The sequence below is a fragment of the Suillus discolor genome, assembly GCF_016758755.1.
Source record: "Suillus discolor strain FC423 chromosome Unknown F5147scaffold_90, whole genome shotgun sequence".
Classification (NCBI taxonomy): domain Eukaryota; kingdom Fungi; phylum Basidiomycota; class Agaricomycetes; order Boletales; family Suillaceae; genus Suillus; species Suillus discolor.
Window position 1 is genome coordinate 104157 of NW_024541337.1, and position 21840 is coordinate 125996.

General features: G+C 48.1%; 8 protein-coding genes across 8 annotated transcripts; 6 read left to right on the plus strand and 2 right to left on the minus strand.

Annotated features, from left to right (window-relative positions):
• Window position 1: 1 nt before the first annotated feature.
• F5147DRAFT_840640 (protein kinase subdomain-containing protein PKL) lies at window positions 2-1395 on the minus strand. The gene is made up of 3 exons (XM_041444312.1): window positions 1304-1395; window positions 610-1251; window positions 2-560 (listed from the first exon to the last, which is right to left on the minus strand). The coding sequence occupies exons 2-3, from the start codon at window positions 1189-1191 to the stop codon at window positions 273-275; spliced, it is 870 nt and encodes a 289-aa protein (XP_041286891.1). The 5' UTR covers window positions 1192-1251; window positions 1304-1395; the 3' UTR covers window positions 2-272.
• A 33-nt stretch (window positions 1396-1428) lies between these two features.
• Window positions 1429-2892, plus strand: F5147DRAFT_722343 (Der1-like family-domain-containing protein). The gene is made up of 5 exons (XM_041438908.1): window positions 1429-1705; window positions 1783-1816; window positions 1875-1914; window positions 1972-2062; window positions 2130-2892. The coding sequence occupies exons 1-5, from the start codon at window positions 1553-1555 to the stop codon at window positions 2601-2603; spliced, it is 792 nt and encodes a 263-aa protein (XP_041286892.1). The 5' UTR covers window positions 1429-1552; the 3' UTR covers window positions 2604-2892.
• Window positions 2893-3154: 262 nt separating this feature from the next.
• Window positions 3155-6966, plus strand: F5147DRAFT_722350 (uncharacterized protein). Its single transcript, XM_041438909.1, has 10 exons — window positions 3155-3867; window positions 3916-4086; window positions 4138-4802; window positions 4853-5266; window positions 5333-5393; window positions 5455-5574; window positions 5713-6257; window positions 6320-6344; window positions 6401-6652; window positions 6707-6966. Exons 1-9 carry the CDS (start codon window positions 3240-3242, stop codon window positions 6565-6567), a joined length of 2796 nt encoding a protein of 931 aa, XP_041286893.1. The 5' UTR covers window positions 3155-3239; the 3' UTR covers window positions 6568-6652; window positions 6707-6966.
• A 1375-nt stretch (window positions 6967-8341) lies between these two features.
• On the plus strand, window positions 8342-9611 carry F5147DRAFT_822476 (uncharacterized protein; the record flags this gene model as incomplete). The annotated part of the gene is made up of 6 exons (XM_041443735.1): window positions 8342-8360; window positions 8413-8541; window positions 8590-8801; window positions 8873-8967; window positions 9158-9216; window positions 9273-9611. The coding sequence occupies 6 exons, from the start codon at window positions 8342-8344 to the stop codon at window positions 9377-9379; spliced, it is 621 nt and encodes a 206-aa protein (XP_041286894.1). The 3' UTR covers window positions 9380-9611.
• Window positions 9612-10115: 504 nt separating this feature from the next.
• F5147DRAFT_779655 (cytosine-purine permease) lies at window positions 10116-12274 on the plus strand (the record flags this gene model as incomplete). Its single annotated transcript, XM_041442324.1, has 11 exons — window positions 10116-10288; window positions 10362-10451; window positions 10519-10602; window positions 10654-10677; window positions 10730-10789; window positions 10839-10995; window positions 11042-11073; window positions 11130-11342; window positions 11388-11433; window positions 11510-11760; window positions 11815-12274. 11 exons carry the CDS (start codon window positions 10116-10118, stop codon window positions 12272-12274), a joined length of 1590 nt encoding a protein of 529 aa, XP_041286895.1.
• Window positions 12275-12664: 390 nt separating this feature from the next.
• On the minus strand, window positions 12665-15725 carry F5147DRAFT_779656 (uncharacterized protein; the record flags this gene model as incomplete). The annotated part of the gene is made up of 6 exons (XM_041442325.1): window positions 12665-13044; window positions 13094-13373; window positions 13455-14843; window positions 14895-15182; window positions 15242-15620; window positions 15667-15725. The coding sequence occupies 6 exons, from the start codon at window positions 15723-15725 to the stop codon at window positions 12665-12667; spliced, it is 2775 nt and encodes a 924-aa protein (XP_041286896.1).
• A 106-nt stretch (window positions 15726-15831) lies between these two features.
• F5147DRAFT_764151 (uncharacterized protein) lies at window positions 15832-18755 on the plus strand (the record flags this gene model as incomplete). The annotated part of the gene is made up of 7 exons (XM_041440689.1): window positions 15832-16209; window positions 16262-16742; window positions 17036-17073; window positions 17126-17758; window positions 17809-18127; window positions 18179-18342; window positions 18438-18755. The coding sequence occupies 7 exons, from the start codon at window positions 15832-15834 to the stop codon at window positions 18753-18755; spliced, it is 2331 nt and encodes a 776-aa protein (XP_041286897.1).
• Window positions 18756-19099: 344 nt separating this feature from the next.
• F5147DRAFT_722372 (uncharacterized protein) lies at window positions 19100-20132 on the plus strand. Its single transcript, XM_041438910.1, has one exon. It carries the CDS (start codon window positions 19578-19580, stop codon window positions 20040-20042), a length of 465 nt encoding a protein of 154 aa, XP_041286898.1. The 5' UTR covers window positions 19100-19577; the 3' UTR covers window positions 20043-20132.
• Window positions 20133-21840: the final 1708 nt, after the last annotated feature.

Genomic DNA, 21840 nt, shown 5'->3' on the forward strand with positions numbered 1-21840 from the left:
CATCAAAAGTCACACAATAAGGTAAATATTGACAAGGATGTTGTCCAGTAACAAGTCCTGCCGCGCGTCGGCACCCTTGTCAAACTGATTGCGGGGAACATAAAACGCCTGGAAGGCATCGCAAATACCACTATCATGAGAGAACTGCTACTGGAAGAGTGTAAAATTCATGAGTCACCTACCAGCGCGCAGCTCCCGAGATAACTGACTCACTCCGCTTGTCCAGTTTGCTGAGGGGGTTACGCTGGTGCCTACTGTCAAAAGATTTACCTCTAAAGGATCGTAACTCTCGAACGACTTCGCCACTGCCAATCAGCATCCAATTCCTCAATGCAGTCAGGGAAAATCGTCCGCATCATTTGCAACCACTCTGTATCAGGTTCGCACTCCAACCATGTCGCCTTTAATGCATCCCAGAAAATTGGCATCCACCCAGCGTACTCCCAATCGATGATGCAAATCTTCTCTCCGCCCGATCGCCAATGATTGAGGCCACCCGGAAAAATCAAATTCTTTGGAAGAAGATCCCCATGACTAAATACGATAGGAACTCCGTCGCGCTCGATGAGAGGTCATAGTAAGGGTTGCAACGTGTCGCGATTCATTGACCAATCTCGCAGCGAAGTCTTGAGAGGATGGAAACATTCGGAGATTCTCCCGAGCCACCCAAGGAATGCGTGGATCGTCAACAGGACCACCTGGAGCGTTGCAGACGGCACGAAGCTCGTAAGACCGGGTCTGAAGTCTCATCGAACTTAGTTGGTGGCGCAAATCGTGCGCTAACCTTTCCTTATCCGACGCGGTCAGATCATCCCATACGTCACCCACGCAGTCACCTTCTACCCAAGTAGTGAGGAGATAGCTTTTGTACTGGCTCGATACGCTGTCGATGTAACGAGGAGCGTGGATATCTTGCAAGGTGCTGACGAAACGCAGAGCATCTGCTTCGACGTAACTGGGTTTTTTCACGACCTCCAAAACGAGTCCAAAGGGGAGACGGAAAATGTCATGGTACAGGGAGGTACACATGTAACGATTTCCGATAATAGCATCATATATGGCTGGTTTCCAGCGCGGAGGAGTGAGAGAAAGGAATGCTTTGACTAAGTACAACAAAGGGGACAGGGAGAGGTTGCGATTAGAGGGTGGTGGACTATCAAGATCGTCGTCCGTGGAGAGCTGCACTGGCATGACACCCCAACAAGTATGAGGCAGAGTCTGAGTCACTTCAGGAATGATGAATCGTGGTCATTAGAAGCACATCAGGTCAATGCTCATATTTATACAGTGCCATATTACTCACGTCTGAATGCGCAACGCAGGGGATTGTGGTTTGTGCTAAACGAGGACCGCGGCCGCTATACTTCACAGTGAGGGCAACCAGAGGGAATGAATTTCGTAAATGCCGCTTGCTTAGTCAGGATTGAAACTTGAACACGTCGACTTCACCGGAAATATTAGCCTAGTTCAACGTCACCTACAATAGTCCTTAAGCTTCAAGTATTGGCCATTTTCCATCGAAGCTCACCCATCATCCATTGTTCCACTCTCAATGGCCGAAATTCTCACTGAAATTCGAAAAATCCCGCCAGTGACGCGCTTTCTCGTTGCATCGTCTCTCGGCATCACACTCCCAGCCATTCTGCACCTTGTCTCGCCATGGAGGCTTGTATTCTTGTCACAGGCTGTTATTAAAGAATTTGAGGTGTGTCCTATGCTTGTTCTTATTTATGTGGCCGAAGATCTGTCAATGAGCCTAACGGTCCTTGACATAATTCATAGTTCTGGAGATTGTACACAAGTTGCTTCTTCGGAAGTGAGTGTCTTGTCATTATGGAATATGTGACGCTATGCGAGCTCACCACACGTTTCAGGTATGAACCTGAACTATATTTTCGAGCTTGCCATGCTCTAGTAAGTACCATATGTCGTTTTCCCTTGATCGAGAAACCGACAATTCGTGGTTTGAAGCCGCAACTCAAACGCGCTTGAATCAACTCATTACGAGCGTCGCTCTTCCGATTACGCCTGGCAACTCTTTCTTGCTAGCCTCGCTCTTGTCGTACGTCCCATATATCATTTGCGCTATCCATGACCTCAGATTTCACATTCGCGATTAATACTCATAGGGTGTGAACCGTCCTATCCAATCCTACACGCATACCCGCGCCTTGCTTCATACTCTCACCTATTTAATGTGTTCTCTTTCCCCGCCAGGCGCACTAACCAGTGTCATGGGACTCATTACCATCCCTGTCGCATACTTCCCATACGCACTCTTAGGCATGGACCTCCTCACGGGTGGGCCAAGTGCCGCTGCGCAGGGCGTGAGCGGGATGCTTGTCGGACACGCGTGGTGGTGGCTAGTCTGGGGGTCCGGCATCGGCTCAGGCGGTGTTGAACAGGGCATGTACGCTGGGTGGGGACGTGCTCCTGCGTGGTTGAAGAGCTGGTTTGGCGAGCGCGAAGAATACGGACGTGCTGGAAGCAGAAGGGGTGCCGTGCAGGCGTTTGCACCAAGGCAGCGTGCTGAGGAAGCTGCTGCATCAGGGCGGGTGACAGGACATAGATGGGGGTCTGGAAGGAGATTGGGGGAGTCGTAGTTCGTGGGAGGCTGACCTCCTAGGCGAAATGTCAAGAAATATTGATCACGGTTCATCCCTCCGAGAGCTAGGCTTGGTTGCTGTGCCATTTTCTATTAAAAATCATTACATGACTTGATAGTCAAAGCTACATTCACGTTTGCTATGTTCCTAACCCCTGCGTATTGCTATGTCACCTCAGTGGAATCGGTCCAATATATCATGATCAAGAATCGTCGAAGATTGTGAAAGTTCTTATGTATATACAGTCTTTTCAAGCTGCATACTTACCGTTCACCAATAACTAGACGAGTAGTAAAATTATGCAGATATTTTGTATCCAGTAAAAGATATTTATATACCAACAACCAGTGCACGGAAACCAATGTGCTAGCTGTTCTGTGGGATAGCATACGAAGGGCATTATGGTACGAATGATATTTTTATTTAGGCTGAAAGGCTGAAGCGCTCGGGGTCTCGGGCTGGTCCACCCCGGATCAACGTGATGACGTGAGACAATGGAGCGGACCATTAAGCCGACGGTAACCTTTTCTGTATTGCACTAAACAAGAGTTATGACCCTCGACCATTGATATAATTGCATGCAGTGATAGTGCACCATCCCTATCACCCCCCTTACACATCCATGTATCACCCATGGCCTTACAGACCCTGATAGCCCTCATATTTGCCTTCATATCTACCAGGACACAGCAATCTGATCCAGAGAAGGGCCCGGAGACCCTCAATGAAACTCCCAATGTACAGAGGAACCCGGGCACTCGCGCTCACAACGACAAGGAAGAGGACACGGGCGAGAAGAAAGACATGGCCCAGGAAATGCACCTGGCCGTGGACGTTGACGACAATGAGGATAGCGGCCCACCTCCAGACGAATCTGTCTCAGGCCCGCAGACTGACCTACTTTCCATCGATTCTCCTTACAAACGTCCGTCATTCTTTACTCGAGTGAAGACATTCGTGTTTCCGCCGTCGTCGGACGACTTGTCCTACGCACCAAACTACCGGTGCACTCCCCTTTTCACTGGCATCGTGGTACCATTCTCGATATTGCTCGAGATTCCAGGGCTTACCGGGTACTGGTACATCCGTACCGAGAATTATAATACCGTCCAGACTCGTGCTAACCCAGTCTTATTGGATATCGGTCTTGCATTTAGTATGACTTGCGCTGTCCTCGCTAATATATGCATCATCCTAAGGTTTCTTGAGAAGCGAGTCGTGACAATGACAATACTATGTATTGTGTTTCTGTCTATCCACGGTTCGTGCCTCAGTTTCAGCAAAAGACATTTATTAACCTGAGGTATAGATATTATCAATATCGTCGCTCTCATCATCTTTGGCGTGAGCCACCGATTTAACGACGGGTTCACCTACGGCGAAGCCTTCTGGATGACTGTCTGCTCCACAGTCATATCGGTCATCACCAATGTAAGCCTTATCATAGACTTCATTTGCACTCCTGATTTCAAGACAAGTGGTATGTATCCCGTATCCTATTCTCTTCACTCGCCGCTCTAACATCATACAGGTAGTGGCCTCACCCGCAAACAGCGCACGCTAATGATCATAATCATAATCCTATTTGTTTACATCGCATTCGGCTCTTTAGTCAATTCATTCCTACTTTCTTTGAGCTTTATCAACGCGCTTTACTTCACCGTGACGACAATCGAAACTATTGGCTTTGGCGACATTGTGCCTGATACTCCCGGATCAAGGATATTCATATGCTTTTACGCTGCGTTTGGTATCGTGAATCTTGCCGTGGTGGTGGGCATGGTACAAGAGACGGTGAGGGAAGGGCTACATATCGGCTATTTTCGTCGCCTACAAGATATTCGAGAACGAAGACGTGCCGCACGGCGACGAAGGAATGCAGAAAGGCGGTGGCGTTCGGCGGTCATTTGGAGATTGCGAGACAAAGGTGCAAAAGTGTGGGTTCGAAAATGCCGCTCGACATCCAACTCTTTCTGGGCCAAGGTGAAGAGAAGATTCTTTAGTGCCGCAGAAAGGATCCCACACCCCTTGGATCATTTCCGTGGAAAACGTTTGAACCTGGAAGCGCTCACACATGCCGAGTTGAAAGCGGCGGCCATGGAAGCGGGCGTTCCACTTGATACACTGCTCCCGCCACAGTTTTACGAAGCGCAGATGCAGAACGACGACGACGACGACAATAGTGATGACTTGGAGGTAAGTGTTTTTTCTGCCTTTCTTTCATGTGGTACTCATTACAGGAGAAGATTGGGAGCATATACCCTGCTTTGTCTGCCCCGCATTCAGTGTATGGTATGAATGTACGGCGCGGTGCGCATCGAATGCTAACGCACCAGCGGCTCGGTGCCATGGCAGCGCTCCTAACGAGATTTGCAATTGGTGTTTCTCTGGACCACAAAGGACCTATACTACAGGCCACTGTCGGTGATGTCAAAAGTCCCAGCGAAGACTCTGCTTTGAATGATAAACGTGGCTTGAGCACTGGCGCGGACGTCTCAGTTGAAGATGAACATGACACTGAAAGCTCTACGACGTTCGCTACGACATCGAGCAGCGACGATATAAATGACAAATATGATTCGATGGTCGCGAGCAAGGAGAAGTATGCTCTTTTCGTGCGCTCGTCCTTGGCATGGACATTCTTCATTGTGTTCTGGTTGGTGAGTTTCGCTGCGATTTCGCCCCCAACACCATATATATATCGAGCGATCTGACAAATGCCTTAGGTTGGCTCTGCAATATTTAGTCTGACCGAAGGTTGGCCATATGGCTTGTCTATATATTTCTGTAAGGCTTTCAAGTTCGTGTCCTTGAAACATCTGATCTTGACTTGCAATGTGATGTTCAGGTTTTATTGCATTCACAACGATTGGGTATGGTGATCCCGCGCCCAAAACGCCTGCAGGGCGATCTGTGTTTGTCGTATGGGCCCTACTCGGCGTTGCCACAGTGACCGTATTGATTTCTGGTGCGTACTTATTCTTTCTTTACAGCTCTTCACTAACATTTATCTTGATATTTAATCCCCTCTAATTGCATACATATTCTTCGTTATTCTGATGCTCACATCTATATTTCAATGTCTCGATGTGATGTTCGATCGCAGTCGCTTCCGAGGCCTACTCCAAGCGCTATAAGGCGATGCTCCAATGCGACTCTTTCGAGCGAGCCGTCACGACGTACCGCACTCGCACAAAAAATGTGTATATGACGAGGACCCAGTCCCTGTCTGAACCCCAGCCTCCGAGTCAAGCCCAAAACCCGACCCAGATTGAGACACAACCGTTGACTCCAGCCTCTCCAAACGTGCGATTCCAACCCCACGCTCCTTCCTCAGGTCTCCGACCACGCACAACTTTTGTTGAGCAGGACGACGATGGCGGCGAGGGAAGCCAGCAACCACAAAACACAGAAATAAATGTAGGGGATCCCAATCTACGTGCGCAGGACTTGCTCGAGACACTCCCGCAGCGCGTCTTAAACGAGGCGCGTTCATTCCAGGAGTACATGCGCTATCTGGGGAACAGTGGCAGTGGTACGAACGCATACGTGAATGAGCAGCTGAAGGCGCTCTTGGATGATGTGGTTGGCGCGGATAATATGAAGGCGAGCGTCAAAATGGATATTTTGAGGGATAAGGATACCAGGCGGGTAAGTTGGCCTTCGCTTACCTTTCGTTGAAAAGTTGTGAAATCAACCACTGAACCTTTCAGACGCTCATCACGTTAAGCATTGAGAGTGAGCCCCGAATTTGCTTTGGTTGTCTAATGGTATCAATTGACTGTTGGGTGCAGAATCGTTGATGGAGCTTATGACCGTCGCGGAGGAGGCGATTGCAGGGATGAATGACCGTGACCGTGTTGCTGCGGCCTTGGGTCAGGGGCAGGAAGATGCTGATGCTGGGGACCAAATAACGGCAAGCGATGTTGGAGGCACCAATGTCGATGTTGCCCTCTCATAGGCACGCTTTACCCAAGCTGAGGCGGTCGTCGCAAGTAACAAACTTAGAAGACTTAGGTGTGCACAACACACCTTGAGGATGAAAGGTCAGGATCTTTTATATACAATACTCAGTTTGAATAACTACAATCATCATGTAGTGTTTTATCTATTCAGAGCGAATGTCTGCAGTCCGGGGGCGGCCAGGTGGCGGATTTTCGAATAACCTAGGTACATATTAATCTTATCGGCACGTACAGTCAGTGTACACTCATCAAATTCGTACGGTATAATCATGTAAATAGCTGCAAGCTGTTGGATAGAGTGTCGAAGGATGTTGCAAGTTCACTACGGGGACATACACTTGACATACACTTTATTTACCTTTATTTTCAATGACCGACGTGCTCGCTTTTGTCAACGCTCTCCGCCACACTTGCTGGACCGGACTTTTCTACGCCGGAAGGTGGTTTCAGTCCGTGCCGCACGGCGCTACGCCTAATGTAATAAACCTCCGACCGAATTCAGCGCTAGAGTGTTCCGTTCTCTGCCCGTACCTAACCCAATCACGAACTCGCTTCGGATGAATGTCCTTTAACCAGAACCAGAGGTCACCAGCCCGGCTCAGGTACAATATCATACTTCCTAGGAGAAGCCATCGACATATGATACCAACATTGTCGTGCAAACTCCAAATACGTTCATACCCTTCTGGTAGAATCGAGGCAATGAAATTCATCGTTCAAGATCGAACAAAGATATTTATTGCATCCATCGATGATTGACGACCACCATGCATAGTTTAAAATTCAAGATCCTCATCATTCGGAATGAGTTGGCACTGAATTCGACGGACAGCCTGAGGCTAACGGTATAGGATACCGCATCATTCGCCTCTTCTCCATTCCAAAATCTGGAACATATCATATTCTCACTGCCCAGCATAAGGAGGCCTACCAATTGAGCAAGCCAGGTGCTCAGCAAATCAACATGATCTTCATTTACCACTCGAGTCAAATATTGTCTCGGACATGGCGGCCCTGTGATATTATCGTGTAACTCAGATGATAGGAACGCCAAGCTGCATATGTAGAAGAGAAGGTAGAGGGCGAATAACCACTTGCGATACGGTGGGTTGTTCATTTCATCACAAAATGTAACTTGAACTGAACTTGACGAGATCTGTGCTCTCCTTCGGTGCGACACAGGATCGATTGCCGATTCTCTAGTTATGTATCAATCGCGTTTGCGTATTGAGGGTATTTCAACTTAGCGCTCTGGTGAGCACATCAACTGCGGTACTTGACGAATAACAATTTGCTTTCTTGTCCGATGTCGTCCGGTGGCACGTCACCAGCCAGCAGTGCTCAGTTCCCCTTCTCACGGGAAACGCATTGCGTCGGCTTCCGTCATTAATGACATACATATTACTCCTGAGTCCCTTTGGAGCGACGTTCAAAGATTACTGCGCTAATCACCTACTGCTTGAACACGCTATCTTTCACAGTTGCTGCCACGGGGACTCTTATTTTGATCTTCGCTTCTTCGGGAAGGTCATCGATGCTGGATCATCTCGCATTTGGGGTATATAACCCTTGAGAGTTGCCCCATCTAGTCGTCTTTTTACACCCAAACCTCCAGTCACAAGGGACATGCACTTTGCGAACATTCTGATCATTATTACCTTCCTCATGGACGTGGTGAGGGCAGGTCAGTAATCTTTCAATATTTGTTGGACTCAATGTTTAAATACAATAGCCAGCGACAAAGGCTCAATCAGTGTCGAGGAGCCAACAATGGTCTTTGAAATATTGAGTCAGTCCACAAAGCATCATCTTGCGGATTGTGTCTGATCCATTTTATTCAGGATACAACCCAGACAAAGCTATAGCAGCTGTGGCAGGCGGGTCGTACTTCATTGCCAGCCTTTGCCTGTTTGTGCGCTTATTCATGAACAAGACATGGTGGGGACTTTGTCTCCCAGTAGCCTCAACCTGTAAGTTCTCACGACCCACCTCGAAATGAGTGTTGACTGTTAAAACAGGGATGTCCATTGGCTTTTTTATGCGCATACTCATGGCGATAAACCCAAGTTCTCTCCCGATTTTCATGGTCCAACAATTCCTCACCTTGTTACCGCCTGCTGCATACCTTGCCTTCAATTACATCCTTTACGGGCGTTTCGTCGCGATCTGCATTGACAGATGCTCCTCTTGGATAAAGCCAGAAAAAGTTGCCCGGTACGTCGTTATCAGCGTTATCACGACATTCTTCATACAAGCTTGAAGTTTGATCATTTGTCTCGTTTACACGACGATGCTGTGCAGGGTGTAGGTGGTGGTCTGGAAGTGTCGACAAAATTTGAGAAACTGGGCGCGAACATACTTCTCTCCGGATTAGTCATTCAAACACTCTCATTTGCGTTCTTCATGATCCTATGATCCTATGTGCCCATATATGGCGTGGTGTCCTCCGAGATGGTTTTCTGCTCCATCAAGAGCCATGGGGCCAATTCTTTGGATATTGACGCTTTCTTCAACAGCCTACATGGTGCGCCTTTCACCCACCTTTATCGTCCGTCTTTACTAATGTTGCGCGATACAGATTCGCAGTATCTATCGTGTCATCGAGTTTGCTCAAGGTAATGGCGGTTATCTTGTCACCCATGAAAGTGAGTATTGGGAGATACTAAAATTGGGGCGCTTGGTATGACCCTTGCCTGACAAGTCTACTTCTACCTTCTCAACTCCCTGCCACTGTTGATTGGCATTTGCACATACATCATCTACTGGCCGACGAAGTATCTCGAAGCCTCTCTCAGGCCCACGAAATGACGGAACGGCGTTGAAGTTTTGTCATTGCCATGCTCATTTCAAGAATTCGTGAACCGTAATACTCACAGTGGAAGGACCTGTATGTGTTAATAATCCACTGATCCAACAGTTGCAATATCCTGTAAATCAGTTCCTTGACCGCGCAATGTCTTTCGTTCTACTTACTATCTTTGGCCTGGCGCAGCAGCCTCGACACTTGTCCTCTACCCTCACTACCTGGTACACATAGTAGGTGCTTCTTATATAGAGAATGATCATGATGGTGCAAATTTGATTCTAGAACCGTCCTCAAATTGTTGCGGCATTGAAACAACACCGGCAGATGTGACACTGAGCCACACTGTACTAGTACTTCTACCAGTGGGCCTCGAGATGTTTGGCACCATGATGAATTCGTGTGTCTAACTTACTACTCAGCCGAGCTCAGAAGTGTAGCTCATTAGTAGCTTAGTCAGCATATATGTCGTCTATTCTTACAATGTTCATCATGTTGCACACGATCCTAGTTTGCTCGTTGCGTTTCTGGGTATGAAGCCACCCGGTCCTGTTTCTTCCGGATCCCAGGTACTTGGAAGCGCCGACATCATGCCACATGGCATTGGCCGTTAGGATAACGTTTCATCAAACCGGATCCGATTTAAGAATGCTCCAAGGACCAAGGGCAACTAGAACCCAGCTGGTTACCCTCACGACGCGTACATCCAAGCAGAAATTCAGGTCAATCGTTGCTCACACAATGCAGTCCGAGTTTGTGGAACAGAAGCAGGGAGAGTCCCGCTCCAGTTCTGTGACACCGGATTTGGCCTCTGATAAGCCTGTGGGCAATGATCTGGAGGGCGGTCAGTATTATACAGGGTTTCTCAGACGTGCCACCCAGTTACTTTCTCGATATGGAATTGAAACTCATGGGTGAGTGAGATGGTGTCGTTATGATATCTCCGATGTCTAACTTGAAAGCATTTCTACCTGTCACTCGGATCAGCATCACCCCGGTACCAGCAGAGGAACGTATAGACACTCGATGGTATCAAATGTTTTTCGTATGGTTTTCTGCCAATATGAATATCTTAACGTGCGTTTTGAGCCCTATATCGACTCTCGATTTTCTTGCTATCTGCTAAGTCACTTGACATCTGCAGATTCAGCACTGGCACTGTGGGACCTGCATTTTTTTCCCTGGGAGTTAATGATTCTATAATCATTATTGTCGTTGTTGACCTGGTGTAAGTGTCAATAGTCTTTATGAATATCAATTCGCTATGAACTATAACTAGGATCTGCTTGTTGCCTGCGTTCTCGTGAGCTTGACTATTATTATCTGGACGTTCCTCGGGACTGATGAATGTATAGTGCTATTTTTGGGCCAAAGCTTGGCACGCGAACTATAGTACAGGCAAGGTTCTCATGGGGGTGAGTTGTTTTTCCGATTGCCAGTATCATTGCACTGACAGATATTAAGGTATTTCGGTGCCATCATACCGGCCGTCTTAAATGTTTTCTCCTTGCAAGGCTTCCTTATCCTGAACTGCATCGTTGGTGGACAAGCGCTCGCAAGCCTGTCTTCTCACCTTGATGATACTCTTGGTATCGTTATCATTGCTGTTGTATCTCTTGTGGTACGTCAAATTTGTTGATATCGCATCAAAATGTCAAGCTTCACAGGTCACTTTCTGTGGATACCGCGTCATTCATTGGTGGGATCACTTGACCATGTACTATTCGTATAATTGTGATACAATTTTGATTCTAGGTACGAAAGTATCGCCTGGATCCCAAATGTGATTGCTCTTATCACCATGCTGGGTGTCGGTTATCCACAACTACGCGACAACCAATCAACTCCTGTTTCTCAAGCAACTGTCGCTGAGGTTATCTCTTTTTCGTCTATCCTCACATCTAGCATTATCAGTTGGTGTACCGTGACCCCCGACTATGGTGTATACCACAGCCCTGCTGCTTCTTCGTGAGTTCCCTCAGACCACTCACGGGCTCGTTAACATCCTTATAGTGCGAGACTTTTTCTCTACACATATCTCGCGTTTTTCATCTCTAGTGTAAGCCCCTATGTACTGTTACCAGCGTCATCGTAACATCTTGAAAAGGTGGCTTGCCATACCCTCGGTGCTGCAGTTCGCGGCCGCAGCTCCCAACGTGCCTGTTTGGAATGGAGGATTTAACAACAGCTCTTCCGTCGGTGGCTTGTTTTACAGTGTGCTGCTACCTACAGGCGCATTTGGAAAAATTCTTGTCACTCTGGTGGCTCTCACTACACCCAGCGCTTGTGCACCAACCATGTATACGTTCAGCACCAGTTTCATGGCTGTCGCTCCGTGGTTTGCTGGAATACCTAGATGGATATATATTCTCATCTCTGAAGCAGTGTAAGTATCTTCAGCGTCGTGAACTTCCGTGACTACTGATTATTTGTGTTGAAGTCTGATACCAGTAGCCATTATTGGCGCTAAAAAGTTTTATACCACTTTCGTTGACATCCTCAGTACGAGTCCCGAATATCGCGATATCTGTCACTATCGCAATGTTGACCCCTTGGTTTCAGATCTCATCGGATACTGGTCGTCAGTATTTGCTGCGATTATCCTTACAGAACATGTGCTATTTCGGCGAGCCTCGTTTTCTGAGGATCAATATCCTATCGCGACTTGGGCTTCGTATACTCTTTTGCCTAGCGGTATTCCCGCGGTCGTGGCATTCGCGTGCGGCTGTGGAGCCCTTGTTCCATTCATGTCGCAGGCTTGGTATGTAGGACCAGTGGCCAGGCATGGCAGTGGAGATGTTGGGGTATACGTAGGGTTTGTGGTGGGGGCTATAACATACGCATTGGCAAGGGGTTTCGAAAAATGGTGGTACAAAAAGATGAGTAAATCAGATGCCTAGTTGTTGTTGTTTTTAAGGTAAACAGTATGCGTGTACATGAACTGTTCTGTGACCCTGAAGAGATGAGCATAAAAACCTCCCGCTCTAGTTAGAACAAATTTTGGTGGTCTATCCCGAAGCGAGGCACGAGCATAGGGTTAGAGTAAGGACTTTGTGCCGGCGTCAGTGCAGCATGCATCAGTAAAACCGCTGAAATGAACGCTTAGCTTAAGCGCGTTACGAACACTTACGAATGCTTACGACTTCAGTAGCGCACTCGTCTGATTGGTGGAGAGCTCAGACGATGATTATGTTCTACGGAAATGAATGCGATCAGGCTAGATTGTGCTATCTTACTTATCAACACGATTAGAACGCAGATAATCAATTGTATTGTAGGCAAATGCAAATCTACATCAAACCACTGTGCATTGTATTGAAAACTTCCTTGTCCGAAAATGTATTCAAGTAGTATTCATCACAGATCTCCATTGCGTTCGTAGCATTTATCATGCGATCCATCTTCGAACCATACATAGGGATCAGCTCAACAGCACAGGTAACGGCTGTCAGCGGAATGATGCTGCCAGGTCGGAAGATCCGACCTGTTCCATCCTGATGGTAGATGCGTTTCACTCGGTACATGCCAGCGCTTGCATCCTCAGTAGGTGTTGCTGTGATCTGAAAGTACTGAACGTATAGAAGGGGCGAGTCTTTAAGATAGTGGGGCAGGGTTTGACCTTTCCTGGCAATAGCTTGAAAAACACAACGCACTTGCGCAATGTATGTATCTGCACAGGCTTGTAAGCACATGGATGACGCCAGCAGTTAAATACTTACCATCATTGCCAGGCAATTGCACGAGAACTGCATCACAATTGCCCATAGGGAAGGTCTCTGATGGTGGAAACGCTTGGACGATTTGACTCGGCATCACAACTCGCGACTGGAAGGTAGAGTGTAGCTGTAAACGAAACTTGTTCCATGTCCTGACTGAATCTCGCGCACACGTCCAGGCTGTTGTTGGGGTGTTTTGGGACGAGTCATTGATATATTCCATGAGCACTGCGCCGAAATTTGGGAGAGAGTAGATAGATTGCAGATCAGTGATAGAAAGTGACTTTCAATCGGGAGAGATGGTGACATGAAATGCGGCATTAGCTTCAACAGAAAGTATTCCCTTCAAAAAATGGTTGCGGACAGGTCGCGGGCCATGGAAGCGATTCTGCTCGCCGGGAAGCACACGCGCTATCCAGGCCAAAGTAGGATCTGTCTCCGTGACGATATTGTCTTCGATTGCGATGGCATTCACGAGCGGTGTACCATGCGAATGCAAAAGGGTATAAAGATTGAAGCGTCGCATGGTTTCGTCACGATTGAGAATTTGGACGACCTGTAAGGTAAAATTCCTGGCTTGCCGACTAGTCCTTTCGAATGGAAATTTGCAGTGTGTGATCAGGAGTCGCTCACTAACATCCGCTGAGTACTGTATCAAACCTCCGAGATCTCTGATGGACCCCGCAAAGCTGTGAAACAACTCCATTTTGGGGATGAGGAAGTTATCGATCATTCCACTCTTCCCTCTCCGAGCACCGGCATCGAGTATCGCTTGCTTCAGCGTATGAAACATGTGGAGGGAGTGCACCATAGCATCAATGGACGAGTCAGTGTGCACGGGGCTCTGTGCCTGGTAAATGAATTCGGTGAGGAAACGAATGGCATGGACGAAATCAGGGGTTGTGTTTGCTGCACCAGCGACTGTGGCGACAATGGTCCGTTCAATGTCACAATGCTCCCGGCACGTCATCTGGTTGATGTGGGAGACACCAGACCCAAAATGACGTGTTCCGACTCGTTTATGATGAGCCTTGTAGCGAGCATCAAGTTCATCCTCCCCGACAACTTCCTTGCACCACTTTAAAGGATGGTCACCAAAATATTTGTGACAGGTGTGAAGCAGTTCGCCGGGCAAAAAATGACTTGGATCTGCATGCGGCCAATCTCTCCAATATGGCTGATGAACGCCGCTAAGCAGCAATGCTTTAGCTTCGCGTTGGAAGAGTGGTACATTCCATGGATCAACACGTTTGCATAGGTCGTAGATGAGCTTGAGCGTATGGTCGCCTGTTCGACGGGGGAAAAGTTGAGCACTACCAAAGTCGCTTTGGGTTGCCATCGTAAGTGGTGACGCATTTTTTGAGACACAAGCGATGAGCTGTGCCTCAGGGAGATCAGCTGTATATGCGACGAGCGGAGTGAAGCAATGCCGGATATAACCCATGGAGTCCGACATGTATTCACCGACCCTCGCAGCCACCTTGCATTTGGCAAATATCATGTCCATGCACTTGTGGAACAGGCGAGCATGGAGGAGTGTTTGGAAATCCGCGTGAACATCAAACTTCGGAATCGGGATAAATGCAACACAGCGCCATGCATGAGCGGTGGCCTTCATACGAACTTCAGATTGAATATTGGCAATCGTAAGGAACACCGGGTGCATTTCTAATCCTCCCGACATCCTGGTTATGGGCGTCTTGTCGGATGCGAGGATGATTGGTACCATAGTGGCACCTTCTGGAAGGTTGTTCTGGCATAGAACACTGAGCAATACCACTTTACCGCTGTTAAGGAGCCCTACCTGAATATCGAAAGCCATGTTAGCTGTAAAAAACTCGCCATATTCGCGTTCTGAGCCAGTGGTAACAATGTGAGGATCATACATCATATGATTGGAAAAGATCGGGTTTGCAAAGAGATCTTTGACGACTTCGAGACCGTCACGCCAGATTAGCTCGATTGGCCTTGCAGTTGTGTAGTTGGTAAACTCGAGTGTCGTTGATTGCCACTCTGGGCCGCTTGGTAGCGCATCAATCCAGCCAAATAGTTGATCTGCGCTCTTGAAGGATGGCCTGGGTCTATTTTTGAACTTGTGCGAAGCTCAGAGTTAGTACAGTCAAAACTGCAGAAACAGATAATGCTACTCACCCAGTCTAGTTTCAGAAATTTGTTAATATCGGTTTGTGTCAGCCGTTGAACGAGGAACTCTGCTAGCTGCCATTCAGCCTGATCAACAAAAGGGTATGATGGATTTATTGCTCTGCGGCGCTTTTGATCTAAGTCGTGATCCTCCATTTCCTGCAAGATATTTCGTCCCCGTCCAAAAATGTAGCCTGACTTTGGATGGTACTGGCCAGTGACTTCTTCTCGGTTGTTGTCTCCCCGTTGGAAAGCTGGAGGGATTGGCAAGCGGTAAGTGGACTCTCTGTTCCAACAAGAATGTGTCTGATCATTGAGATGATCTACAACAGCAAGATTTGATGCAAATTCGAGTCCGCAATTCGGGCATTTTGTAGATGTCGGACCACTGAAAAAGTTGGTCAGTTACTGCTGTACCATTTGATACAACTCACCTGTGACAATTGCGTATTTCCAGACCTGTTGCAGTGCACCCCTCAAGTTCCGAGCCCATTGCGGTGCGTTTGGAGTGAGGAAATTCACCAAGTTCTTCAAACTCCGCCAGCTTGTATTTTTGCTGTACTACACTCACCACTGCAGAGATAACAGATTATATTTCTATGACTCCAGGTTCTTTCAATGACGTTCTTTCATCGTCTGCGTCTACAACATCGGGTTCCAGTGGTCGAACTCGAGTGGACTCCCTCCAAACTCCTGACCCTTCCAAAATAACTGAAGGGAAGGTCATAACTTTGACCACAGGTCTCACGTCCCTTGAGCCCCCCTCCCTGCGCTCAGAGACCTCCTCTCCGGTTTCAACCCATTCTGATGCCAATTCACTTATTGGCAGCACTCGCAGTTCCCGGCGTGGAATGCGACCTGCAAGCAGGAGTCACCCATACCTGCATCGTGGTGCTCCTAGTACCCAACTGGAGCTGCGCTTTGCCCTGAAGGGAATCCGAGGAACCCCTGACATCAAACTTACTGATGCCATAAAGGTAAGTAGGCCCTTGTTTTCAGGAACTGATGATTTTTATTCAACTATTGCAGGGGCGGGACATTTTCTTGCGTGGTCTCTCGTCTTTGTCAAGTGACACGATAACGTTGGCAGCACACGCCAAACATGCTGCGCGAGAAAACCACCGTCACAAGGTCAAGCAACTCGGTTGGGAGATCCAAGAGGTAGAATACAACAAGCTACTCCTCAAAGCATTTGAGCGGAAGGAGAAGAAGCGACTGAAAATGGCAGAGTCGGATTATCGCCTCTTCGAGAAGCTCTTAGTGGGACGAGATCTTCCGGCTCTACAGCAGGATGCTGAATACCTGGAGGAATCGCACGATTCTGAGCTCGATTCCCTAGCTACGGCTGATGAGCAGCTCTATCAAATTTCATCTGTATCACCACTCGCAACAAAATATGTCTCTCACAGGCTTCCAAACAGTAGTGACACGGAGTATGAGCAAGATGAGGAGGAGGCTGACAATGGGGAACGATCCGACGATTCCGATTATTCTGACGCCGAATTGGAAGGTAGAAAGCTCTATCTCCCTAGATTATACAAATAACTCACAAGCTTACCTTCTCAGATTGATCATTGCTCACAAGTGCCGTCAGACGCAGCCATCGATAATCCTTTCTTGGTACCATTCTATTCATGAAATTTCCCATCTGTACACTGTACTATATCGGATTGAATAGTAGGAGTTGTATTTCATCGATCGATGATATGATAAAGTTTGCGCTCGCTGACAAGTTGTGACTAACTAACTGTAAGCAACACTTGACTAGCACCACGACATCAATGGACCCCCCTCCGCCATCAGCAAGATCTACTGGTAGGCGAAAGCCCAACGCTGCAAGGGTACGTGTTGGAATTGCAATCCTGTCGCCGATGCTTACTGATCAATCTATAGAAGGGTTTTCGGCCAGGGATTCACTCGGACCTTAATCCCAGTGGCCAGTCGGTCGCCAATCAACTCGCCTTACCTGGTGATCGCGCAACGACACCCGCAGAACATCGCATTCAGATGCCCATCTCACAGCAGCATCATGCACAACTTGAGCCCCATTACCATCAACCCCCACCGCCGCAATATTCCCAGCCTCAACACCAAGCTCCGCTCATGCACCATCAGCAACCCCCGGCCATGCACCATCAGCACCCCCTGGTCATGCACCATCAGCAACCCCCACCCATGCATCATCAGCAGCACCCGCCCATGCACCATCAGCACCCGCCCATGCACCATCAGCACAACCCACTCATGCACCATCAGCAACCCCCGCCCATGCACCATCAGCAACCCCCACCCATGCACCATCAGCAACCCCCGCCCATGCACCATCGGGACGAGGATAGAGCATTAGCCGACGCATATGCTGGCGCATTTGCCCTCCTCCACGAACCATCGTCAAGGCAGCCATCACAACCAGATTTGGTCGGAAATGGGTCTTTGGCCCCATGGGGGGCCGCGCGGCTTGTCGCTCTGGCCCCCCTTCACTTGGGAGAGAACATCCGTGGGGAGAGAACCCAGGGTGTTATTCGAGTAAGTTATATTTGAGTGTTCGTTTTTGAGTGTTTACCTATGATATACAGACTCAAAAACATGTCTCCGACAGCGGGAGACGACGACGTAATGCGAGACTTCCTCCCACGCCAGAGCTACTGTCAGCTGATCCTGCCGCTGCACCTGATTTGCCCGAGGGGTCTGGGTCAATTGTGGACCCGCCCATTTCGACTCGCATAAAGCTCTCGACGAAATCAGCCCGAAAGTTGAAAGAAACCGCAAAGAGTAAGCTTCGGGCGCTTCTACTGAACATGGATGCGGAAACAGATGGTGCCCCGAATGATGAGCTTCGCGATAAGATGATACGCAATGCGTTGCAAGCCACGAAAATTGAACAATTTGGTCAAGGTGTGTTTCATTGCTTTCCGAATCTCAAATGTACTGATACTGAGGTCATAGCGGAAATCGAGGATATCAAGGGTATCAACAATTTTATGGTGGCCGCAATAGCAGATATGCGACGCGGGTTCAAAGCTTACGCGATGAAAACAGTTCCAGTTGGCTATGGTCTGCGCCTGCCACTGTTTTCGGAACAGGATGAGTCAGCGCATGGGCGAGATAGAGTCAGTGTTCTACTAGAGGATTCGAGATACCTTCACCATATTGAAGAGGTGACAGTCTCCGTCAATTCAGTAGGGTGTCGCTCACTCGGCCACAGAGCATGGGTGACACGGAGGTTCGACGATTACTGGAGAACGAAGTTCTCATCAACATGGTCATTGACCTTTTGAAAGACGGATTATCGGACATTGTAAAGGGCCCACTCGATCGTTTGTTCGCAGCATGTGGCGCAACAATCCGCTGCGTGCTATATGCCCATCGTACTGGTCATTTCGTTGATTTCTCTGTAAATTCCTCTATTTTTGATGATGCTTACCACGAGATCATGAACTACATTACTACAACTATTCATCCTTCAGATACTTTGCGTGAAAGGTTCGCGGCTGTACAGCAGGAGGTTCGCAAACGAGTTTAGCATTAGTAGTAGATTTGTACCATACCCACTGCCCGCATCTAATCAATGATAATCCGGACTGATTTCACGCTGATAGTGACAATCATTTCCTCGCTTCCTCGCTTGTTGCATTTGTTCTCCGTTGCACACATTTTTGGTCTAGTTACATGCTAAATACAGCTCGTCCGAGACCATACTAAATAGGGATCATAAAACGATGCTTGAACGACGATTTAAACTGTTGATGTGTGACTGCTCTTGACAGTCTCCGTTATGTTAGCGTAGATGGCCAAATATAAAAATTCAAATTCAAATCCGTACGTCGTACTCGGCCACACTCCAGCAGGCTCCTGAGTCCTGCCTGGCTGCTGCCTTCTGCTTTTCTTTTCTCACCATTTCCCTTTCTTTCTCATCATCTGTCTCTTGCTGTTGTTTCTTTCTCGCACTTTCACCAGTCTTTCTCGGATCTCAAATCTCGGCCTGGAACTTCGACTACCGACTTTCTAATTTCGGAACCTGGTCTATTCCCGGTCCTATGCTGCCAACTCGGTGAGCTCTGAAGGCTCGGATCCTTGTATGCATCCGCATACAATGAAGACAAGTCCGGCGGGGAAGTTGGCCATGGGTCGGGAGCTTCACAGGGTGCTGCAGCACCGCTCTCTCATGTTTACCCATGCAGGAAGTTTGCAACTGCAAACTCTCGTCGGGTTTTCTCAGTCCGCTGAGGCAGAAAAACCTGATAAGTGGAAGGGACTTCCACCTAGCGTCCACAATTTCATGTGGTGAGCTATCCCTAAGTACCGCTTTTGCCCTCCCAATATTGCTTTTGCCCGCATTTTACTTATGCGGATGCCTCGCTTCCTCTTCGGCGATGCTGCCACGCTTTCACTTCGGCGATGCCGCCATGCTACCTCTTACCTGCTACCTCTCATCAAGCTACCTCTCACCAAGCTGCCTCGTGCTACACTACCTCTTGCTGAGCTACCTTTTCTATCATGCTCCTTGTTTCCTCACCTCATTGCGTCGCTCTTCAGCTCCTACGACTGTGGGGATCGGAGGCTTCCTTCGCTGCGTCGCATTCATTCCTACTTCCTTGGGATTCGCAGCCCACCTCGGCTCACTCTTGCACAGGTTTGGGCCGCTATCGGGGCCGGGTGCCCCTCTCGCGGCTCCGCCCAAATAGCTATCTGCATCCAGTCAATGCAAACATTCTCTCTCACGCTCTCACCGAAACTGCTGCCCGATAGCCCCCACAAAGTTCACAAATTTTCGAAAATTAGTCCAACTTTCACTAATTATATGAATTAGATGATGTGCCCTGCTAATTAGCACTAATTTTACGATCCTAGAGCTAATTATTGAAAGTTTTGTAGCATCCCACTGAAAGTTATGAGCATCCTGTAGCTGTACTGGACGTGTTTTTTCAGGCTTAATATCACACACGATGTTCAAATCAATTAGGTTTCAATTGGAACTAACTACTTGTTAAAACTGTGCTAAAAACGAAAACAAACGTCAAAGGTCTGCGGGAAAATGTATAGATGATCCGGAAGAAGGCACTCGAGGATGGCACTGCAGTTCAGGCCGAGCCGAAAGTAGCCTGCAATGTTCTTGCAGGCTGCATCCTTGATATTTCCACGAAAGAGACTGGCACGGGCGTCGATCTATGAGCAACCAGAGTTGTCATTCATAATGGTGTAATGAGGAAAACACATACTAAGCCCACAAGTGCACTCAAGTGCTCCTTGTCAGTACGCATGCGTTTCTCGATTGGTGTTGCCTTGAGATATTGTGCAACATTGGTAAGTATTTCGCGCCCATAAGTATTCTTGGCGAAAAATCTACCGAACATTGAGACATCACCCGAAGCCAAGGGACGTGTGCTTGTTCGCGCTGGCAGTGAAAGTGTTATTGGGAGCCACCACTTGACTGAATGTACCACTTACGAATGGCAGCGTCAACGTCTTTGTCCCACATGTCATTGATCACACAGCCAGCGGAGTGGAACACTTGGGCAGCAACAAGGAACAACCCAACATGTCTACACCGTCGAGACGGGCATGCTATGGGCGTAGCAAGCCATGGTGACCGACCATGCTAATTATTATTGCTCAAGTCAACGGCAAATAAACCAACGCCACAAAAGCTGCTTACCGTATGGATAGAACAGCAAAAGTGTTCCAGCAGGGTTGTGAATTCATGCTAGATAGAGGTAAAGTCGTATTTGGGAAGGAAAAAGGTCCACCCAAGTCCTATCCGAAGACAGGTGAGAGTGCTGCTTAACGGCTGTTGATTTGACCTCCATTACAAAGTTGGCAGATGGTTGGATGCGGTAGAAGAGAGAAGGTGATGCAAGTCTAACTTGCTACTCCGAGTCAGCCCGCTCAGAAGTAGCTCTCGTTAGCAGCTTAGTCCCAGGACCGGATGTCTGTCGTACCGATCACACAGGGCCGGTTTCAATTAATCCCGGTTCCGGACGTCTTAGTCATCCTTGGCTGATTCCTCTCCTTCTCTTTGTCCTGCATCCAGCGTTTTTTTGACTTCATACGCAGTGCCAAGTATTTTGGGTTTTTCGAGCGCGCCTATCGGTGTTGAAGCAGTATCCTATGGGTCATTAATGTCATTGCCTCGTGTCGTACGTGCGGGGCTTTCCGAGCCGCAACATCTTGAGATTTTGGCTCATGATGCGGATCATCATCTCACAAGCCATTGAATGTTATCTTTATATGGTTTGCATTCTGTTGACTTCTCCCTGGTAACTGATGGAGGTCCTGGGATGCCCGGAGGGATGTGGCGAATCAGCATGTATGTCGTCTATATGCATCATCGTTTGCAAAGTAAATGCACTATTATGATCCTAAAATTTACTTACTGCGTTTCTGACCTGTGAGCCACGCGGTCCTGTTTCTTCCGGGTTCCAGGTACTCAACAAGCGCCGACATCATAGCATTGGTCGTTAGGCGAGGCTTTCATCAAACCGGATCCGATTTAAGAATGCTCCAAACAGTTAGACTTCAAAACAACTGCGGCATAACGGCAACTACAACCCAGCTAGTACCCTCACGACGCGTACTACATCCAAGCAGAAATTCAGGTCAATCGTTAC